This window comes from Cherax quadricarinatus, chromosome 55 (genome assembly GCF_038502225.1).
Source record: "Cherax quadricarinatus isolate ZL_2023a chromosome 55, ASM3850222v1, whole genome shotgun sequence".
NCBI lineage: Eukaryota > Metazoa > Arthropoda > Malacostraca > Decapoda > Parastacidae > Cherax > Cherax quadricarinatus.
The window spans coordinates 12,338,612-12,357,307 of NC_091346.1; the positions used below are offsets into that span (position 1 = coordinate 12,338,612).

Here is an 18,696-nt window from a genome sequence, read left to right on the forward strand (position 1 = left end):
TCCATAAGGACTTCAGGTACCAAAGCCTTATTAGTGGTTACTTCCCTTCTTTGTCTTTTACTGGCACTAAGACCAGCGTGAAAGTCGCTGATCATGCAGATACGGCATGAATGCCGTATACAGGCGCTGTATAATCCTCCGGGTTTAGCGCTTCTCCCTTGATTATAATAATAATAATAATTGTAACAGCTTTGCTAGGATGATATTTCTCCACCAACTCTTTCACATCCTAGCTACATAACATTTAATGTGGCCCAGAGCCATGTTATTACCATCGACATACCATGTTCACTGAGTTTATTCGTTTCTAACAACTGCCTTTAGATGCCATCATAAACAAAGGGTGAATGAAGTAATGAATAATTCATGCCGAAAATTGTAAACAAAAGCGTTATGTATTAAGGGCGGTGACTGGGCCAATGCAGATTCATACTCGTGATTCTGGACCAGAGAAAACGTAATTTTTTCCTTCTACCTGGCTAGCACACTTCATAGCATATAAACATTGCATGTTTATATGCTATGAAACATGTTTCTTATATAATTTTGAAGAAAATATCATAGCTGGATTAATGAAAATGTCGATATTAACCTAAAAGGAGACATTTAATGCGCCCAAATGTGTTTATTATTACGTATCAGTATCAAGAACATATGAGTGGCCCAGGCGGACGAGTCTGATATGGACGATTTCCGAGCGGATGCACGAAACCTAGGGAAAAAATTCGCCGAAAAAGTGGCCAAAGCTGAATTATACAATATCCGGACTGGGCAAAAACCGGGGTTCCACTGTAGTAGTAGCAGTAATAAGAGTAGTAGTAATAGTAATAGTAGAAGTAGTAATAGTAGTTGTAGAAAATACTGTATATTTTCCAAAAATACAGTGTATTTTGTATGTAAATTAGTGAAATGTATTGTAGTTAACAAAAATTAATTTGTAAATAAAAAAGGAACCAGCGAGAGTGTTAGCATCGCTTGGAAAAAGGAGACGCCATGTTTAGAACTGGGCAAAACAGACGTTAGAGAAAATCGAAAGAATTTTCGTCGTTCTGGAGGTTAAATTGTGTTTGAAACCTCTCAAATAGGAGCAGAAATTTTTGTAGGTACAGTCCTGCAGAATGTGAGAAACCAACAATTGGACAGGACTCCGAAATTAGATGGGGAAAGAGATAATAAGTACACCATCCCCAAGATAAGTAATGTCTGGCCAGTAGTTTCTTTATATTTTAGGCAGGGGGTTGCGTATGACACCAAGTAATCTCCAGACAAATTGGTGAGTGTTATTAACATAAATTCTCCTTCTGATATATAAATGTGTATATGTATTCATTAACTCAATTTAACATACAGTCCATATAATTTATATTAATAGTTTACCAGAATTACTGGAGACGTATTTCATTTGAGATTAATATAGGTCCAGAGTGACTTGTGGAAATATGAGAGTAGTAGGTATCGATGGGGAACATTTTTTGCGACCTAGGATGTCCTAAAATTCCTACATGTCTCTGTAACTGATAAGAAATAATTATCTTTTTTACCAATTACTGGTATGAATCTTATCAGATTCATCCAGGAAATTTTAATTTTCCACAGTAGTAGTAATAGCAGTAGTAGTAGCAGTAGTAATAGTTGTAGTAATAGTAGTAGTACTAGCAATACTAGTAGTGTTAGTAATGGGAGTAGTAGTGGTAGTTATAGTAGCAATAGTAGCAGTTGTTGTGCCAGGTTGGTGGGTGTAATGGTAGTGTAGTGGCAGTGAGCAGTGGTAGAGTGGAGTGGTAGCAGTGCAGGTGGTGGCAGTAGTGAGTAGTGGTGCCAGTAAGTGGTGGTGGTGAGTGGCAGTGGGAGGCAGTGAGTAGTGATGTGGTGGTGGTGCAGTGGGAAAGCAGTGGTGGTAATGGTAGTGGTGGTGGTGGAACTGGTAGGTGGAGGTGGTGGTAGGTGGTAGGTGGGAGGCAGTGAAGGCTAGTGGTAGGTAGGTGGTAGGCAGTGGAGCAGTGGTATGTGGTAATAATGGTAGTGGAGACAGTAGCGGCAGTGGTAGTGAATGGTAGTGGAGTAGCGGTGAAGCAGTGGTAGTGGAAGTGGTGGTGTGGTGGTGGCGGTGGGAGGCGGTGGTGGTGGAATGCCGTGGAGTGGCGGTGGAGGCAGTGGTAGTAGTGGTGTGGTGGTGCAGTGGGAGCAGTCAGTGAGTAGTAATGGTGGTTAGGCAGTAGAACCCAGTGGTAGTGTAATGAAGTAGGTAGGTGTAGCAGTGGAAGCAGTGTGTAGTAGTTAGGTAGTGGTGGCAGGTGGGAGGCAGTAGTAGCGGTAATGGTAGTGGTAGTGGACAGTAGGAAAGGCAGTGGTGGTGGTGTGGTGGTGTGGTGGCAGTGGAGAGGTGGTAGGTGGTGGTAGTAGGTGGTGGAAGGAGCAGGTGGAGTAGTAATGAGTGGTGGTGGTGGTGGAGGTGCAGTGGTGGCGGTGGTGGTGGTGGTGGTGGTGGTGCGGTGGAGCCAGTGGTGTGGTTGTGGTGGTGGCAGGTGGAGGCGGTGGTGGTGGTGGTGGTGCTGGAGTGGTGGTGGTGAGCGTGGGAAGCAGTGGTGAATGGTGTGGTGGTGGTAGGTGGGTAGCAGTGGTAGCAGTAGTACTAGTGTGGTAGCAGTGAAGCAGTGGTAGTGGTAGTGAATAGCAGTATGGTGAAGTGAGCAGTAGGTGGTAGTAATGGTAGTGGATAGGTATCAGTAGAGTATTAGTGGCATAGGTAGTGGTAGTAGTGGTAGTGCAGTGGAAGGCAGTGGTAGTAGGTGTGGTAGGTGGTAGCCAGTGGGAAGCAGTGAGTGGTAGTAATAGGTAGGTGGCATAGGCAGGTGGTAGTAGGTGGCAGGCAGTAGTAATGGCAGTAGTAGTAGTAATAGTAGTAGTAGTAGCAGTAGAAGCAGTAGTAGTAGTAATAGTAGTAGTAGTAGCAGTAGAAGCAGTAGTAGTAGTAATAGTAGTAGTAGTAGCAGTAGAAGCAGTAGTAGTAGTAATAGTAGTAGTAGCAGTAGAAGCAGTAGTAGTAGTAATAGTACAAGGGTCAGCAAATACTTCGGTTCACGTTTAAAAATGTTTTTCTAACTAATTTTGGGCTACTGATTTCAAATGACAACTTAAGTTTGCTCCAGCATCAACAGTTTGGTGAAACAGACCTCCGGGTGAACTATTTCAGAACGACATATAAAGCATAGAGAAAATATTCCAGCAAAAACCTGACGATTAGTTTGAAGGCCGGTTAATACAGGACAGTGTTGCGGGAGTGTTACTGGACAGTGTTGCGGGAGAGTGTTACTGGACAGTGTTGCGGGGGAGTGATACTGGACAGTGTTGCGGGAGAGTGTTACTGGACAGTGTTGCGGGAGAGTGATACTGGAACGCATGTTGCGGGAGGTAAAATTGATACAGAACAGTGTTGCGGGAGGAGTGAATACTAGGACAGTGTTGCAGGAAGTGATACTGGAGCAGTATTGCAGGGAAGTGATACTGGACAGTGTTGCGGGAGAGTGATACTAGGACAGTATTTGCCAGGGAGGAAGTAATGCTGGAACAGTATTTGCCGGAAGTGATACTGGAAGCAGTGTTGCCGGAGAAATGATACTATGGACAGTATTGCAGGGAGAAGTGATACTAGGACAGTATTTGCGGGAGAAGTGATACTGGAACAGTATTTGCGGGAGGATAACTGGCACCGTGAGGACAGTGATTACGGAACAGGAGAGCAGGATTATTGCTGGAACCAGTGTTGCGGGAAGTGATTACTGGAACAGTATTTGCGGAAGGTAATACGCTAGGACAGTGTTGCGGGAGGAAGTGATTACTGGACAGTGTTGCAGGAAAGGGTGATACTAGGACAGTATTTACCTGGGAGTGATACTGGACAGTGTTGCATGGAGAAGTGATACTAGGACAGTGTTGCGGGAAGGTGATACTGGAACAGTGTTGCAGGGAGTGATACTGGAACAGTATTGCAGTTGATACTGGGAACCCAGTGTTGCGGGAGAAGTACTGGAGCAGTGTTGCCGGGAGTGATACCAGGACAGTGTTACTAGGAGAAGTGATACTGGACAGTGTTGCCAGGGAAAGTGATACTGGAACAGATATTTTGCAGGAAGAAGTGATACTAGGACAGTGTTACGGGAAGATGTAATACTGAACAGTATTTGCCAGGGAGAAGTGAATACTGGAACGATGTTGCCAGAAGGAAGTGATACTGGAACGAGTGTTGCGGGGAAGTGATGCACAGGACGAGTGTTGCAGGGGAAAAGTGATACTGGACAGTATTTGCGGGAGAGGTGATACTGGAACAGATGTTGCAGGAAGAGGTGATACTGGAACCAGTGTTGCAGGGAAGGTGATACTGGACAGTATTTGCGAAAGTGATACTGGACAGTGTTGCGGGGAGGTAATGCTGGACAGTGTTGCGGGCAGGTGATACTAGGACAGTATTGCAGAGGTGATACTGGAACGAGTATTTGCGAGGGCAGAGTGACTAGGACAGTGTTGCGGGGAGGTGAATACTAAGACAACAGTATTGCCCAGGAAGGTGAATGCACAGAACAGTGTTGCGGGAAGTATTACTAGGACCAGTCTTTGCGGGAAGAAGTGATACTCAGACAGTATTGCGGGAAGTGATACTGGACAGTATGCAGGAGGTGATACTAGGACAGTGTTGCAGAGGTAATTACTGGACAGTGCTGAGTGATAGACTGGCAGTATTTGCGGAAGTGAATACAGGACAGTATTATTTGCGGGAAGAAGATGACTAGGAACAGTGTTGCGGAAGGAGAGTACTAGGACAGTATTTGCCAGAGAGGAAGTGATACTGGAACGAGTATTTGCAGGGAGAGTGATACTGGAACGAGTATTTGCGGGATGGATACACTGGACAGTATTTGCCGAGGAAGTGAATACAGGACAGTGTTGCAAGAGGTAGACAGAACGAGTATTTGAGGAAGTGATACTGGGACAGGTATTGCGAGAGTAAGTATGCAGGAACAGTGTTGCGAGAAAGTATACTGGAACAGTGTTGCAGAGAAGGTAATGCAGGAACAGTATTGCGGAAGGGTGATAACTGGAACAGGTGTTGCAGAAAGTAATGCTAGGACAGTGTGCAGAGGAGGGAAGTGATACTGGATGCAGTGTTGCCAGAAAGTGATACTAGAACGAGTGTTGCAGAAGTGATACTAGACAGTGTTGCGGGAAGAAGTAATACTAGAACAGTATTTGCCAGGGAGAGTGATACTGGAGCCAAGTGTTGCAGAAGTGATACTGAAGAACAGTATTGCAGAAGGTGAATACTGGAAGACAGTATTGCGACAAAGGTAATGCTAGAACAGTATTTGCTGAGGTAATGCTGGAACAGTGTTGCGGGAGGGCATACTAGAACAGATATTGCAGAAAAGTGATAACTAGACAGTGTTGAGAGAAAGTGATACTGAACAGTGAGCAGTATTACACAAGACGAATGTTGCCGGGAAGTAAATACTAGACAGTGTTGCAGGAGAGTGATACTGGAACAGTATTTTGCAAGAAGAAGTATACTAGAACAGTACTGCAGAGAGTGATACTGGAGCAGTACTGCGGAAATGTATTACTGGAACAGTGTTGGCCGAGGAAGTGAATACTAGACAGTATTGCAGAGGAAGTGATACTAGGAACAGTATTGCAGAAGTGATACTAGAACGAGTATTTGCAGGAAAGTGAATACTGGAACAGTGTTTGCAGGAGAGGTGATACTGGGAACAGATATTGCGAGGAAAGTGAATACTAGAACAATTGATGTTGCAGGAGAAAGTGATACTGGAACAGTATTGCGAGGAAATGATACTGGGAACAGATATTTGCGAGAGTTGAATACTAGACAGTATTGTAGGGTAAGTGATTACTGGAGCAGTATTTGCCGAAAGTAAATAACTAGGACAGTATTGCGAAGAGGTAAATACTGAGGACAGTGTTGCGAAGGATGATACTGAGACAGTGTTGCGGGAGGGGAAAGTGATACTAGACAGTGTTGCACTGAAGGAAGTGATACTGGAACGAGTGTTGCGAGGAGTGAATGAACTACAGTTACAGGTGATTACTGGGCAAGGTATTGCGGAAGGTATTACTGAAGCAGTGTTGCAGGGGAGGTGATACTGGAACGAGGTGTTGCCGGGAGTGATACTGAACAGTGTTGCCAGGGGAAGGTGATGGCTACAGTGTTGCGAAGGTATTACTGGACAGTATTGCAGAGAAGTGATACTACAGACAGTGTTGCGAAGGTTGCAGGGGAAGGTGATACTAGGACAGTGTTGCGGGGGTGATACTGAACAGTGTTGCAGAGGGGAGTGACTCTGGACAGTATTTCCAGGGAAGTGATACAGGAACCAGTGTTGCGGGAAGTGATACTGGACAGTGTTGCAGGGAGTGACTCTGGAGCAGTGTTTCGGGAGTGATACTACAGACAGGTTGCGGGAGGGGGTGATACTGGAACAACAGTGTTGCGAAGGGGGTGACTCACAGGACAGTGTTTCGGGAAGTGATGCACAGGACGAAGTGTTGCAGAGGGATGATGAACTGAACAGTATTTACGGGGAAGTGATACTGGAACAAGTGATTGCCGAAGGAGTGATACTGAACACTGGTGTTGCGGGGAAGTGATACTGGACAGTATTTGCGAGGGAAGTGACTGGACAGTATTTGCCGGAGAAGGGGTGATACTGGAGCCCAGTGTTGCAGAGAAGGTTGCAGGGAAGTGATACTGGACAGTATTTGCGGGGAAGTGATACTGAACAGTGTTGCAGGGAAATGGACTCTGGACAGTGTTTCCAGAAAGGGGTGATTACACGGACAGTATTGCAGGGATGAGTGCTGGACAGGTGTTGCGGGGAGGTGACTCTGGACAGTGTTTCGAAGGGGTGATACTGGACAGTGTTGCGAGGGAGTGATACTGAACAGTGTTACAGGGAAGTGACTCTGGACAGTGTTTCCGAAGAGAAGTGATACAGGACAGTGTTGCAGGAGAGTGATGACGGACGAGTGTTGCAGGAGTGACTCTGGACAGTATTTCGAGGAGTGATACTGAGGACAGTATGCGAGTGATACTGAACAGTGTTGCAGGGGAGTGACTCTGGGGCAGTATTTCCGAGAGATGATACACAGACAGTGTTGCGGGGAGAGTATTACTGAACAGTGTTGCGGGAGAGTGATACAGGACAGTGTTGCGGGAGAGTGATACAGGAAATTGTTGTGGGAGAGTGATACAGGACAGTGTTGTGGGAGAGTGATACAGGAAATTGTTGTGGGAGAGTGATATTGGACAGTGTTGTGGGAGAGGGATAGAGGACAGTGTTGTGGGAGAGTGATACAGGACAGTGTTGTGGGAGAGTGATATTGGACAGTGTTGTGGGAGAGGGATACAGGACAGTGTTGTGGGAGAGGGATACAGGACAGTGTTGCGGGAGAGGGATACAGGACAGTGTTGTGGGAGAGGGATACAGGACAGTGTTGTGGGAGAGGGATACAGGACAGTGTTGTGGGAGAGGGATACAGGACAGTGTTGTGGGAGAGGGATACAGGACAGTGTTGTGGGAGAGTGATACTGAACGGTGTTGTGGGAGAGGGATACAGGACAGTTTTGTGGGAGAGTGATACTGGACAGTGTTGTGGGAGAGGGATACAGGACAGTGTTGTGGGAGAGTGATACTGGACAGTGTTGTGGGAGAGGGATACAGGACAGTGTTGTGGGAGAGTGATACTGGACAGTGTTGTGGGAGAGGGATACAGGACAGTGTTGTGGGAGAGTGATTCTGGACAGTGTTGCGGGAGAGTGATACTGGACAGTGTTGTGGGAGAGTGATACTGGACAGTGTTGTGGGAGAGGGATACAGGAAAGTGTTGCGGTGGAGTGATACAGGACAGTGTTGCGGGGGAGTGATACTGGACAGTGTTGTGGGAGAGGGATACAGGAAAGTGTTGCGGTGGAGTGATACAGAACAGTGTTGCGGGAGAGTGATACTGGACAGTGTTGTGGGAGAGGGATACAGGAAAGTGTTGCGGTGGAGTGATACAGGACAGTGTTGCGGGGGAGTGATACTGGACAGTGTTGTAGGAGAGTGATACTGGACAGTGTTGCGGGGGAGTGATACTGGACAGTGTTGTAGGAGAGTGATACTGGACAGTGTTGTGGGAGAGTGATACTGGAGAGTGTTGCGGGAGAGTGATACTGGACAGTGTTGCGGGAGAGTGATACTCGACAGTGTTGTGGGAGAGGGATACAGGACATTGTTGTGGGAGAGTGATACTGGACAGTGTTGCGGGAGAGTGATACTGGACAGTGTTGCGGGAGAGTGATACTGGACAGTGTTGCGGGAGAGTGATACTGGACAGTGTTGCGGGGGAGTGATACTGGACAGTGTTGCGGGAGAGTGATACTGGACAGTGTTGCGGGGGAGTGATACTGGACAGTGTTGCGGGAGAGTGATACTGGACAGTTGTGATGAATGGTTTGAAAAACCGACAATTTGAAGATTGAGACACTTATGCAGCATATGGGAATCTTTATTCAGGATTGATGGACTGAACTCATCGACTCCAGGCTGAGGGACTGATTACCTCATACTCCTCCTCTCCATACGCCTTCCTCTTTGTATTGGACTGATGAAGCCACTGTGTGGCGAAACGCTTCCTGAATAAAGATTCCCATATGCTGCATAAGTGTCTCAATCTTCAACTTGTCGGTTTTTCAAACCATTCATCACAACTGTCAGACACTGCAGCATCATGGGATCTTCTTACAAAGAATTCTTCAACACTTGTTCAACCTTTGGACGAAGACCTACTTCGACTAGTGGATGGTACCACTATGACCCCGCCTCCGCCTGCTTCACCTCACCTCACTACAGTATATAAGCCATGTCTACGGCCTATGCTGTACATTCTACAAGATTGATGGACTGAACACATCGACTCCAGGTTGAGGAACTGATTACCTCATACTCCTCCTCTCCTTACGCCTTCCTCTTTCTATTGGACTGATGAAGCCACTGTGTGGCGAAACGTTTCCTGAATAAAGATTCCCATATGCTGCATAAGTGTCTCAATCTTCGATACTGGACAGTGTTGTGGGAGAGGGATACAGGACAGTGTTGCGGGAGAGTGATACTGGACAGTGTTGCGGGAGAGTGATACTGGACAGTGTTTTGGGAAAGTGATACTCCACAGTGTTGTGGGAGAGTGATACTAGACAGTGTTGTGGGAGAGTGATTCTGGACAGTGTTGCGGGAGATGGATACAGGACATTGTTGTGGGAGAGTGATACTGGACAGTGTTGCGGAGGAGTGATACTGGACAGTGTTGCGGGGGAGTGATACAGGACAGTGTTGCGGGGGAGTGATACTGGACAGTGTTGCGGGGGAGTGATACTGGACAGTGTTGCGGGGTTGCGGGGGAGTGATACTGGACAGTGTTGCGGGGGAGTGATACTGAACAGTGTTGCGGGGAAGTGACTCTGGACAGTGTTTCGGGGGAGTGATACAGGACAGTGTTGCGGGAGAGTGATACTGGACAGTGTTGCGGGGGAGTGACTCTGGACAGTGTTTCGGGGGAGTGATACTGGACAGTGTTGCGGGGGAGTGATACTGAACAGTGTTGCGGGGGAGTGACTCTGGACAGTGTTTCGGGGGAGTGATACAGGACAGTGTTGCGGGAGAGTGATACTGGACAGTGTTGCGGGGGAGTGATACTGGACAGTGTTGCGGGGGAGTGATACTGGACAGTGTTGCGGGGGAGTGATACTGGACAGTGTTGCGGGGGAGTGATACTGGACAGTGTTGCGGGGGAGTGATACTGGACAGTGTTGCGGGGGAGTGATACTGGACAGTGTTGCGGGAGAGTGATACAGGACAGTGTTGCGGGAGAGAGATACAGGACAGTGTTGTGGGAGAGTGATACAGGACAGTGTTGCGGGAGAGTGATACAGGACAGTGTTTCGGGAGAGTGATACAGGAAATTGTTGTGGGAAAGTGATACAGGACAGTGTTGTGGGAGAGTGATACAGGAAATTGTTGTGGGAGAGTGATACAGGACAGTGTTGTGGGAGAGTGATACAGGAAATTGTTGTGGGAGAATGATACAGGACAGTCTTGTGGGAGAGTGATACAGGAAATTGTTGTGGGAGAGTGATACAGGACAGTGTTGTGGGAGAGTGATACAGGACAGTGTTGTGGGAGAGTGATACAGGACAGTGTTGCGGGAGAGTGATATTGGACAGTGTTGTGGGAGAGTGATACAGGACAGTGTTGTGGGAGAGTGATACAGGAAATTGTTGTGGGAGAGTGATACAGGACAGTGTTGTGGGAGAGTGATACAGGAAATTGTTGTGGGAGAGTGATACAGGACAGTGTTGTGGGAGAGTGATACAGGAAATTGTTGTGGGAGAGTGATATTGGACAGTGTTGTGGGAGAGGGATAGAGGACAGTGTTGTGGGAGAGTGATACAGGACAGTGTTGTGGGAGAGGGATACAGGACAGTGTTGTGGGAGAGGGATACAGGACAGTGTTGTGGGAGAGGGATACAGGACAGTGTTGTGGGAGAGGGATACAGGACAGTGTTGCGGGAGAGGGATACAGGACAGTGTTGGGGAGAGGGATACAGGACAGTGTTGTGGGAAAGGGATACAGGACAGTGTTGCGGGAGAGGGATACAGGACAGTGTTGCGGGAGAGGGATACAGGACAGTGTTGTGGGAGAGGGATACAGGACAGTGTTGTGGGAAAGGGATACAGGACAGTGTTGCGGGAGAGGGATACAGGACAGTGTTGCGGGAGAGGGATACAGGACAGTGTTGTGGGAGAGGGATACAGGACAGTGTTGCGGGAGAGGGATACAGGACAGTGTTGCGGGAGAGGGATACAGGACAGTGTTGCGGGAGAGGGATACAGGACAGTGTTGCGGGGAGTGATACTGGACAGTGTTGCGGGGGAGTGAAACTGGACAGTGTTGTGGGAGAGGGATACAGGACAGTGTTGCGGGGGAGTGATACTGGACAGTGTTGTGGGAGAGGGATACAGGACAGTGTTGTGGGAGAGTGATACAGGACAGTGTTGCGGGGGAGTGATACTGGACAGTGTTGCGGGGGAGTGATACTGGACAGTGTTGTGGGAGAGTAATACAGGACAGTGTTGCGGGGGAGTGATACAGGACAGTGTTGCGGGGGAGTGATACTGGACAGTGTTGTAGGAGAGTGATACTGGACAGTGTTGCGGGGGAGTGATACTGGACAGTGTTGTAGGAGAGTGATACTGGACAGTGTTGTGGGAGAGTGATACTGGAGAGTGTTGCGGGAGAGTGATACTGGACAGTGTTGCGGGAGAGTGATACTCGACAGTGTTGTGGGAGAGGGATACAGGACATTGTTGCGGGGGAGTGATACTGGACAGTGTTGTAGGAGAGTGATACTGGACAGTGTTGTGGGAGAGTGATACTGGACAGTGTTGCGGGAGAGTGATACTGGACAGTGTTGCGGGAGAGTGATACTGGACAGTGTTGCGGGAGTGATACAGGACAATTTGAAGTGACACTTATGCAGCGGGGTTTCGCCACACAGTGATACTGGACAGTAATCAGTCCCTCTGCCTGGAGCGATGTGGGAGAGTGATACTGGACTGTAGTGAGGTGAGGTGCGGAGGGGGGTCATAGTGATACTGGACAGTGTTGCGGGAGAGTGATACTGGACAGTTGTGATGAATGGTTTGAAAAACCGACAATTTGAAGATTGAGACACTTATGCAGCATATGGGAATCTTTATTCAGGATTGATGGACTGAACTCATCGACTCCAGGCTGAGGGACTGATTACCTCATACTCCTCCTCTCCTTACGCCTTCCTCTTTGTATTGGACTGATGAAGCCACTGTGTGGCGAAACGCTTCCTGAATAAAGATTCCCATATGCTGCATAAGTGTCTCAATATTCAACTTGTCAGTTTTTCAAACCATTCATCACAACTGTCAGACACTGCAGCATCATGGGATCTTGTTACAAAGAATTCTTCAACACTTGTTCAACCTTTGGACGAAGACCTACTTCGACTAGTGGATGGTACCACTATGACCCCGCCTCCGCCTGCTTCACCTCACCTCACTACAGTATATAAGCCACGTCTACGGCCTATGCTGTACATTCTACAAGATTGATGGACTGAACACATCGACTCCAGGTTGAGGAACTGATTACCTCATACTCCTCCTCTCCTTACGCCTTCCTCTTTGTATTGGACTGATGAAGCCACTGTGTGGCGAAACGTTTCCTGAATAAATATTCCCATATGCTGCATAAGTGTCTCAATCTTCGATACTGGACAGTGTTGTGGGAGAGGGATACAGGACAGTGTTGTGGGAGAGTGATACTGGACAGTGTTGTGGGAGAGTGATACTGGACAGTGTTGCGGGAGAGTGATACTGGACAGTGTTTTGGGAAAGTGATACTCCACAGTGTTGTGGGAGAGTGATACTGGACAGTGTTGTGGGAGAGTGATTCTGGACAGTGTTGCGGGAGATGGATACAGGACATTGTCGTGGGAGAGTGATACTGGACAGTGTTGCGGGGGAGTGATACTGGACAGTGTTGCGGGGGAGTGATACAGGACAGTGTTGCGGGGGAGTGATACTGGACAGTGTTGCGGGAGAGTGATACTGGACAGTGTTGCGGGAGAGTGATACTGGACAGTGTTGCGGGGGAGTGATACTGGACAGTGTTGCGGGAGAGGGATACAGGACAGTGTTGCGGGGGAGTGATACTGGACAGTGTTGCGGGAGAGTGATACTGGACAGTGTTGCAGGAGAACAGTATTGCAGGGAGAAGTAATACAGACAACATTGCAGGGAGGAAGGAATACAAGAGACAGTATTATTTAGAAGAGATACAGAGGACAGTATTGTTCAGGAAGAGGATACAGAGGACAGTATTGTTGAAGGGAAGATACAGAACAGTATTGTGAAGGAGACACAGAACAGTATTGTAGAAGAAGGATACAGGTTAACAATCTTGTTAGCAGAGACAGATACAGAGAACAGTATTTGCAGAGAGAAAGAGATACAGAGACAGTATTGTAGAGAGAAGAATACAGGAACAGTATTGTAGAGAGAAAGTATACAGAGACAGTATTTGTAGGGAAGGGGAGGGATAAGAAGAACAGTATGAAGAAGGATGCAGACAGCATTTTAGAGGAAAGGATGTAGAGACAGTATTGTAGGAAGAGGGCTAGAGACAGAGGACCCAGTATTGCAGGAGGTATTACAACAGAACGTAATATTGTAGGGAAGAAGATACAGAACAGTATTTGCACAGAGAGAAGATACAAGAACAGTATTAGGAAGGAGGAATACAAGAACAGCCCATTGTTCTTAGAGAGGATACAGAGGAACAAGTATTGCAGGAAAGAGATACAGGGACAGTGTTAGGGAAGAAGAGAATACAGAACAGTAATTGCAGGAAGGATACAGAGAACAGTATTTGTGAGAGAAGAATACAGAGAACAGTAAGTGCAGAAAGAATAACAGAACAGTGTTAGAGAAGAGAATACAGAGACAGCATTTTGGGAAAAAGAATATAAAGACAGTATTGTAGAGAGAAGAGATACTAGAGAACAGTATTTACACTGAGAAATACAGAACAACAGGTATTGTAGGAGAGAGGATACAGAGGACAGTATTGCAGAGGAAGGATACAAGAACAGTATTGCAGAGAGAAGGATACAGAGACAAGTGTTGAGAGAAGATACAGAACAGTGTTGCAGAGAGAGGATACAGAGAACAGTATTGTAGAGAGAAGAGATATAGAAGACAGTATTGTAGGAGGAAGAAGGATACAGAGACAGTATTGCTGGAGAAGGACCTACAGGACATAAGAAACATAAGAACATAAGGAAACACTGCAGCAGCCTGACTTAGGCCCATTACTAGGCAAGGAAGTCACCTTTGCAATTTCATCCCACCTAACAAAACATTTGCCCAAGCCCAATTTTCAAGTTACCCACCCAGGAAATAAACTCTGATGTGAAAAGTCCCTCCAAATCCAACCCCTCCCACTCCTTGTACCTTATGCCAAGCCTAGTGAAACTACCCAGAGTCCTAGCCATCAAATAAGCCCAACTAGGTAGACTGTTTCCACTCATCAGCTGCACCCTATTTCCAGACCAATGCTTTCCCTATAATCCTTTCACAAATCTAGAAACTTATCTAATTTAAATCCATTATGCAGGGACTCTCTCTTGGAGGAGAGGACATCCTCAAGACCTTATTAATATCCCTTTAATTAATTACCTATCTTCCCACTTATACACATTCGATCAGGTATCCCCCTCATTCTTCCCCCGTCTAACAAGTGAATGTAACCAGAGTCTTTTAATCTTTCTTCATAGGGAAGATTTCCTAAATACTATGTATTAATTTAGTCATCCTACGCTGAATGTTTTCCCTAACAGAATTTATGTCCATTTTATAATACAGGAGACCCAGGAACTGAGCTACTATAATCTAGGTGATTTACCTTACTAATGATGTATAAAGGCTGCAGTATGACCCTCCTGGACTTCCTGTTGATTACACTTCTTGATATAAAGTCGAGTAAATCCTATTTGCCTTATTACGTACACTTAGGCATTGCTGTCTTAGGTTTAAGGTTGCTGCTCACCACCAACCCCCAGTGATTTGGGGAGGGAGGGATGCAGGGACAGTGTTGTGGGAAGGGAGGATACAGGACAGTGTTGGGAGGGAGGATAAAGGGACAGTGTTGGGCAGAGGAATACAGAGGACAAGTATTGTGGGAAGGGAGACAGGAACTATGTTGCTAGGATAAGAAATTACAGGAACAAGTAATATTAGGCAAGGAGGAATACAGAACAAGTATTGTAGAGAAAGAGATACAAGAACAGTATTGTAGAAAGAGATACAGAACAGTATTGCCAGAGAATACAGAACAGTTATTGCGAGGGAAGAGATACAGAAGAACAAGTATTGTAGGAGAAAGAATGGAAACAGATATTGCAGGAAAGAGATACAGAGAACAGTATTGCAGAGAGGAAAGAGATACAGAACAATTTTGCAGGAAAGATACAGAGAACAGTATTGCAGGAAGAAGAGGAATACAAGAACAGTAATTGCAGAAGGAATACAGGAACTAGTATTGTGGACAGAGAAGGAATACAGAACTTAGTGTTATTAGGAAAGGACACACAGAACAGTATTGTGGGAGAGAAGGAATACAGCAGAACAGTATTGCAGGAGAAGGAGATAGAGAACAGTGTTGTAGAAGAAGGATACAGAAACAGTGTTGTAGGGAGAGGGGAGATACAGGAACAGTATTGCACAGAGAGGATACAGAACGAGTATTTACTGGAAGGGAAGGATACAGGGAACAGTATTGAGAAAGGAATACAAGGGCAATTTTGTAGAAAGAAATACAGAACAGTATTTGCAGGGAGAGGGATACAGAGACAGTATTGCAGAAGGATAAAGGAACAATGTGTGGAAGTAGAATACAGAACTGATTGTGTAGGAAGTAGGACCAAGACAGAACTGATTATTGGGCACAAGATAGAGAGTACAGAGGACAAGTCTACAGAATGGAAATACAGAGAACAGTATTGTACAAGGAGAGATACAGAACAGATATTGTAGAAGAGAATACCACAGAACAGTATTATTGACAGAATGGGTAATATTGAAGAGGATACAAGGACAGTATTTTGCAGGAAGAAGAGATGGGAACAGTATTGACTTAGAGTATTGTAGATGCAGGAAACAGTGTTGCAGAGAGGATAACAGAGACAGGTACAGCAGGAGTTTTTAGAAGGAATACAGAACAATTTGCAGTTTTACGGAGAGGGATACAGAACAGTATTGTTCAGGAGAGGAATACAGAGAACAGTATTGCAGGAGAAGGAGCCACAGAGACAGTATTGAGAGAAAGAAAATACAGAGACAGTAGTGAAGAGAAGAGATGGATACAGAGAACATTATTGCAGAGGGATACAGAGAACAGTATTGTGAGGGAGAAGGATACAGAGCAATGTTGTAGAGAAGAAGGATACAGAGACAGTATTGTAGAAAGAAGAACTCTGAAACAGTATTTGTGAGGAGAAGATACAGAGAACAGTATTTGCAGAGGAGATACAGAGACAGTATTTACTAGAAAGAGAATACAGAACAAGTATTGTAGAAAAGAGATACAGAGAACAGTAATTGAGCAGAAAATTCAGAACAGATACTGCAGAGAGGATACAGAGACAGTATTTGTAGGAAGAGAAGGGAATACAGGAAAGTATTGCAGGAAGAAGACTATTATTATTCTTTGCAAAGGAAAAAAGATTACCTTCACCAGCATGTAGGTATTCATCCCGTCTTAACTCACTTGCATGTTGCCGAAGATGGTGAAAATACCGAAGACTATAACCAGACTCAGGAGTAGCACGTTCACAGAAGACAACCTCCTCATTCTTGCTGTTGTTGAAGGATGAGAGACGTCTTGAAGTCTTTTGGTGCTGAGTATCCTTCAATCCTATGACAGCTTGCTAGGGTATTACAGCAGTAGTGAGACTGTTCTCGGGTTCAATGACTGCATTCTCAGTTTTATTCCAGATCCTCAGGTCTTACACCAGTGGTAACAGTTTCCAGTTGCCTCTGCTATGTCTGCAGGATTTACAGCAGTGGTGATAATATCCTTAGGATCTGCAAGAGTGATAGTGTCCTTACTTTTTAAAGTAGCAGTAAAAGGAGCCCCTGGTCCTATAGCAATAACGTCCTTAGGTCCAAAGTGAGTGTTGATTATGTCCTTTGGTACTACAATAGTGAAGAATGTGTCTTTAATTCCAACAATAGTGATGTCTGTATTCGTAGTTTCCAGTGCAGTAACCGCAGAGTTCGTAGATAATACACCAGTGGTGATAGTGCCAAGTTCTTCAACTGTGATGGTAGCGTTCCTAGCTCCTAGAAATGTTGTTATACCATATCCAGGACCTACAAGAAGAAATTCTTTTCACTAATCTAAATAAAATTGCATAAAAACACATTTCATAATTTTAATATGTATATATACACATAAAATTTGCAATCATGCAGAAAAAGGATTCACATTGAATACTAGAGATTAATATATTAGTCCTTGAAGAGGAATTTTAAAAGTGCACGCATGCTGGTTTTTGTATATAAATAGCAGCAGGCGACGCCAGTATTGTTAGGTAAGACACATATGCAACAGTTAGGTATCTTTATTTCGAAACGTTTCGCCTACACAGTAGGCTTCTTCAGTCGAGTACAGAAAAGTTGATAGAAGCAGAAGAGACTTCAAGACGATGTAATCAGTCCATCACCCTAAAGTTTTGAGGTGGTCAGTCCCTCAGTCTAGAGAAGAGCATTGTTTCATAGTCTGAAACACCAGTATTAAAAATCTCACTCCGTCTCCATGATGAGACATCTGTTAATAACTTAATTACAGCAGTAACCGATATCGACACGTATAGAGAGTTTACTTGACTCACGAAATCGTAATGACTCGGTTACAAACAAACCATACCACAGGTGGGGTTAGAACCCGTGATCGTGGGTTCTAACCCCACCCGTGGTATAGCTTGAGAGAGAGTTTACTCTCTATAACAATTATTTTCCTTTTGAAAGCACGCCGGGTCACCATCTGGAAAAACCAGGGCCGGGACAGAACCAGCGCACCTATTACTACTATTACTACTTTTAAAACTAAGCTGATCACTGCAAAGAGACTAATTCACCCATGGTTACCATATAGCATATTCCAGTCCATTGATAATAAACATAACTATGAAAAACAATGCAGATTGGAACTGATAACTAGAGAACAAATTAAAACCTTGTCACGTGTAATTAACAAACTATCAAGGAAGTCGAAACAACTAGCAGGATTAATAAAATGAAAGAGAGCATGGAAATCACCTAAAAAAAACACTCTCCTAAATAATAAATCAAAAGTACAGATGGTGTTCTAACTACACCAGACTGCTGGAACAGCCAACATAATATTTTTTCCTACTCTCCTACAGGATCAAGTCCCGCCACCAGCATCCACAGTTCCAAGGCGGAAACAGGCACCTAGTATCTAGTTCCAGGTTATCGTACCCAGGCCACTTTTATAAAAATAAAATTTGCTTAAAAACAAGACAGAAACTTTGGATAATTTAACACCACTAAGGTACCAAAACGAAGCTTGTGTGTCATCACTCACCATTGCAACATTATGCAACAAATCATAAGAAGCTCAAACTTTTCCAATAAAGATAACAAGAGTTACTCCAAAACTAACAAAGAAGAGCCAACCACTGTGGTGCTTTTATACAGAGGAAAGCATATATAAACCACATGTAAGCTTTTATTCATTTGTTAAAGCATAAATAAAACAAATACAAAGTTGTACAATCTTTAATTAACGTGGTAAATATTTATGTATAATTTATAAATTTCAAGATGTGTATTACATTTTTTTTTGTCTCATGAATATCCAAGGAAACAGGTACTTGGGTCACACTACATATACATGCACACGTATACACATACGAGGATTATGTGGATTAAAATAAGGATTGGATGCGAAAAGTGGGTTATAATTAGTATTTATGCACCTGGAGAAGAGAGGTGCATGAGCGTGAGACGGAGAGATTTTGAAAGATGT

The 18,696-nt window shown here is 45.0% G+C and overlaps 1 protein-coding gene across 6 annotated transcripts in view; it reads right to left on the reverse strand.

Moving 5' to 3' along the window:
* The window catches only part of LOC128698449 (carbohydrate sulfotransferase 11-like), a 174,503-nt gene that overhangs the window by 86,079 nt on the left and 69,728 nt on the right, over positions 1 to 18,696 (reverse strand). For 4 of the 6 annotated variants that reach the window (XM_070096825.1, XM_070096824.1, XM_070096826.1 and 1 more), the window contains one exon: positions 16,411 to 17,015. The exons of 1 other annotated variant lie outside the window; for it this stretch is intronic. In XM_070096825.1, the coding sequence (XP_069952926.1) occupies positions 16,411 to 16,494 (84 nt within the window). In that variant the 5' untranslated portion in view covers positions 16,495 to 17,015. Of the gene's footprint in view, positions 1 to 16,371; positions 17,016 to 18,696 lie in introns of all 6 variants that reach the window. One more of the 6 variants, XM_070096827.1, reaches the window with a different exon arrangement.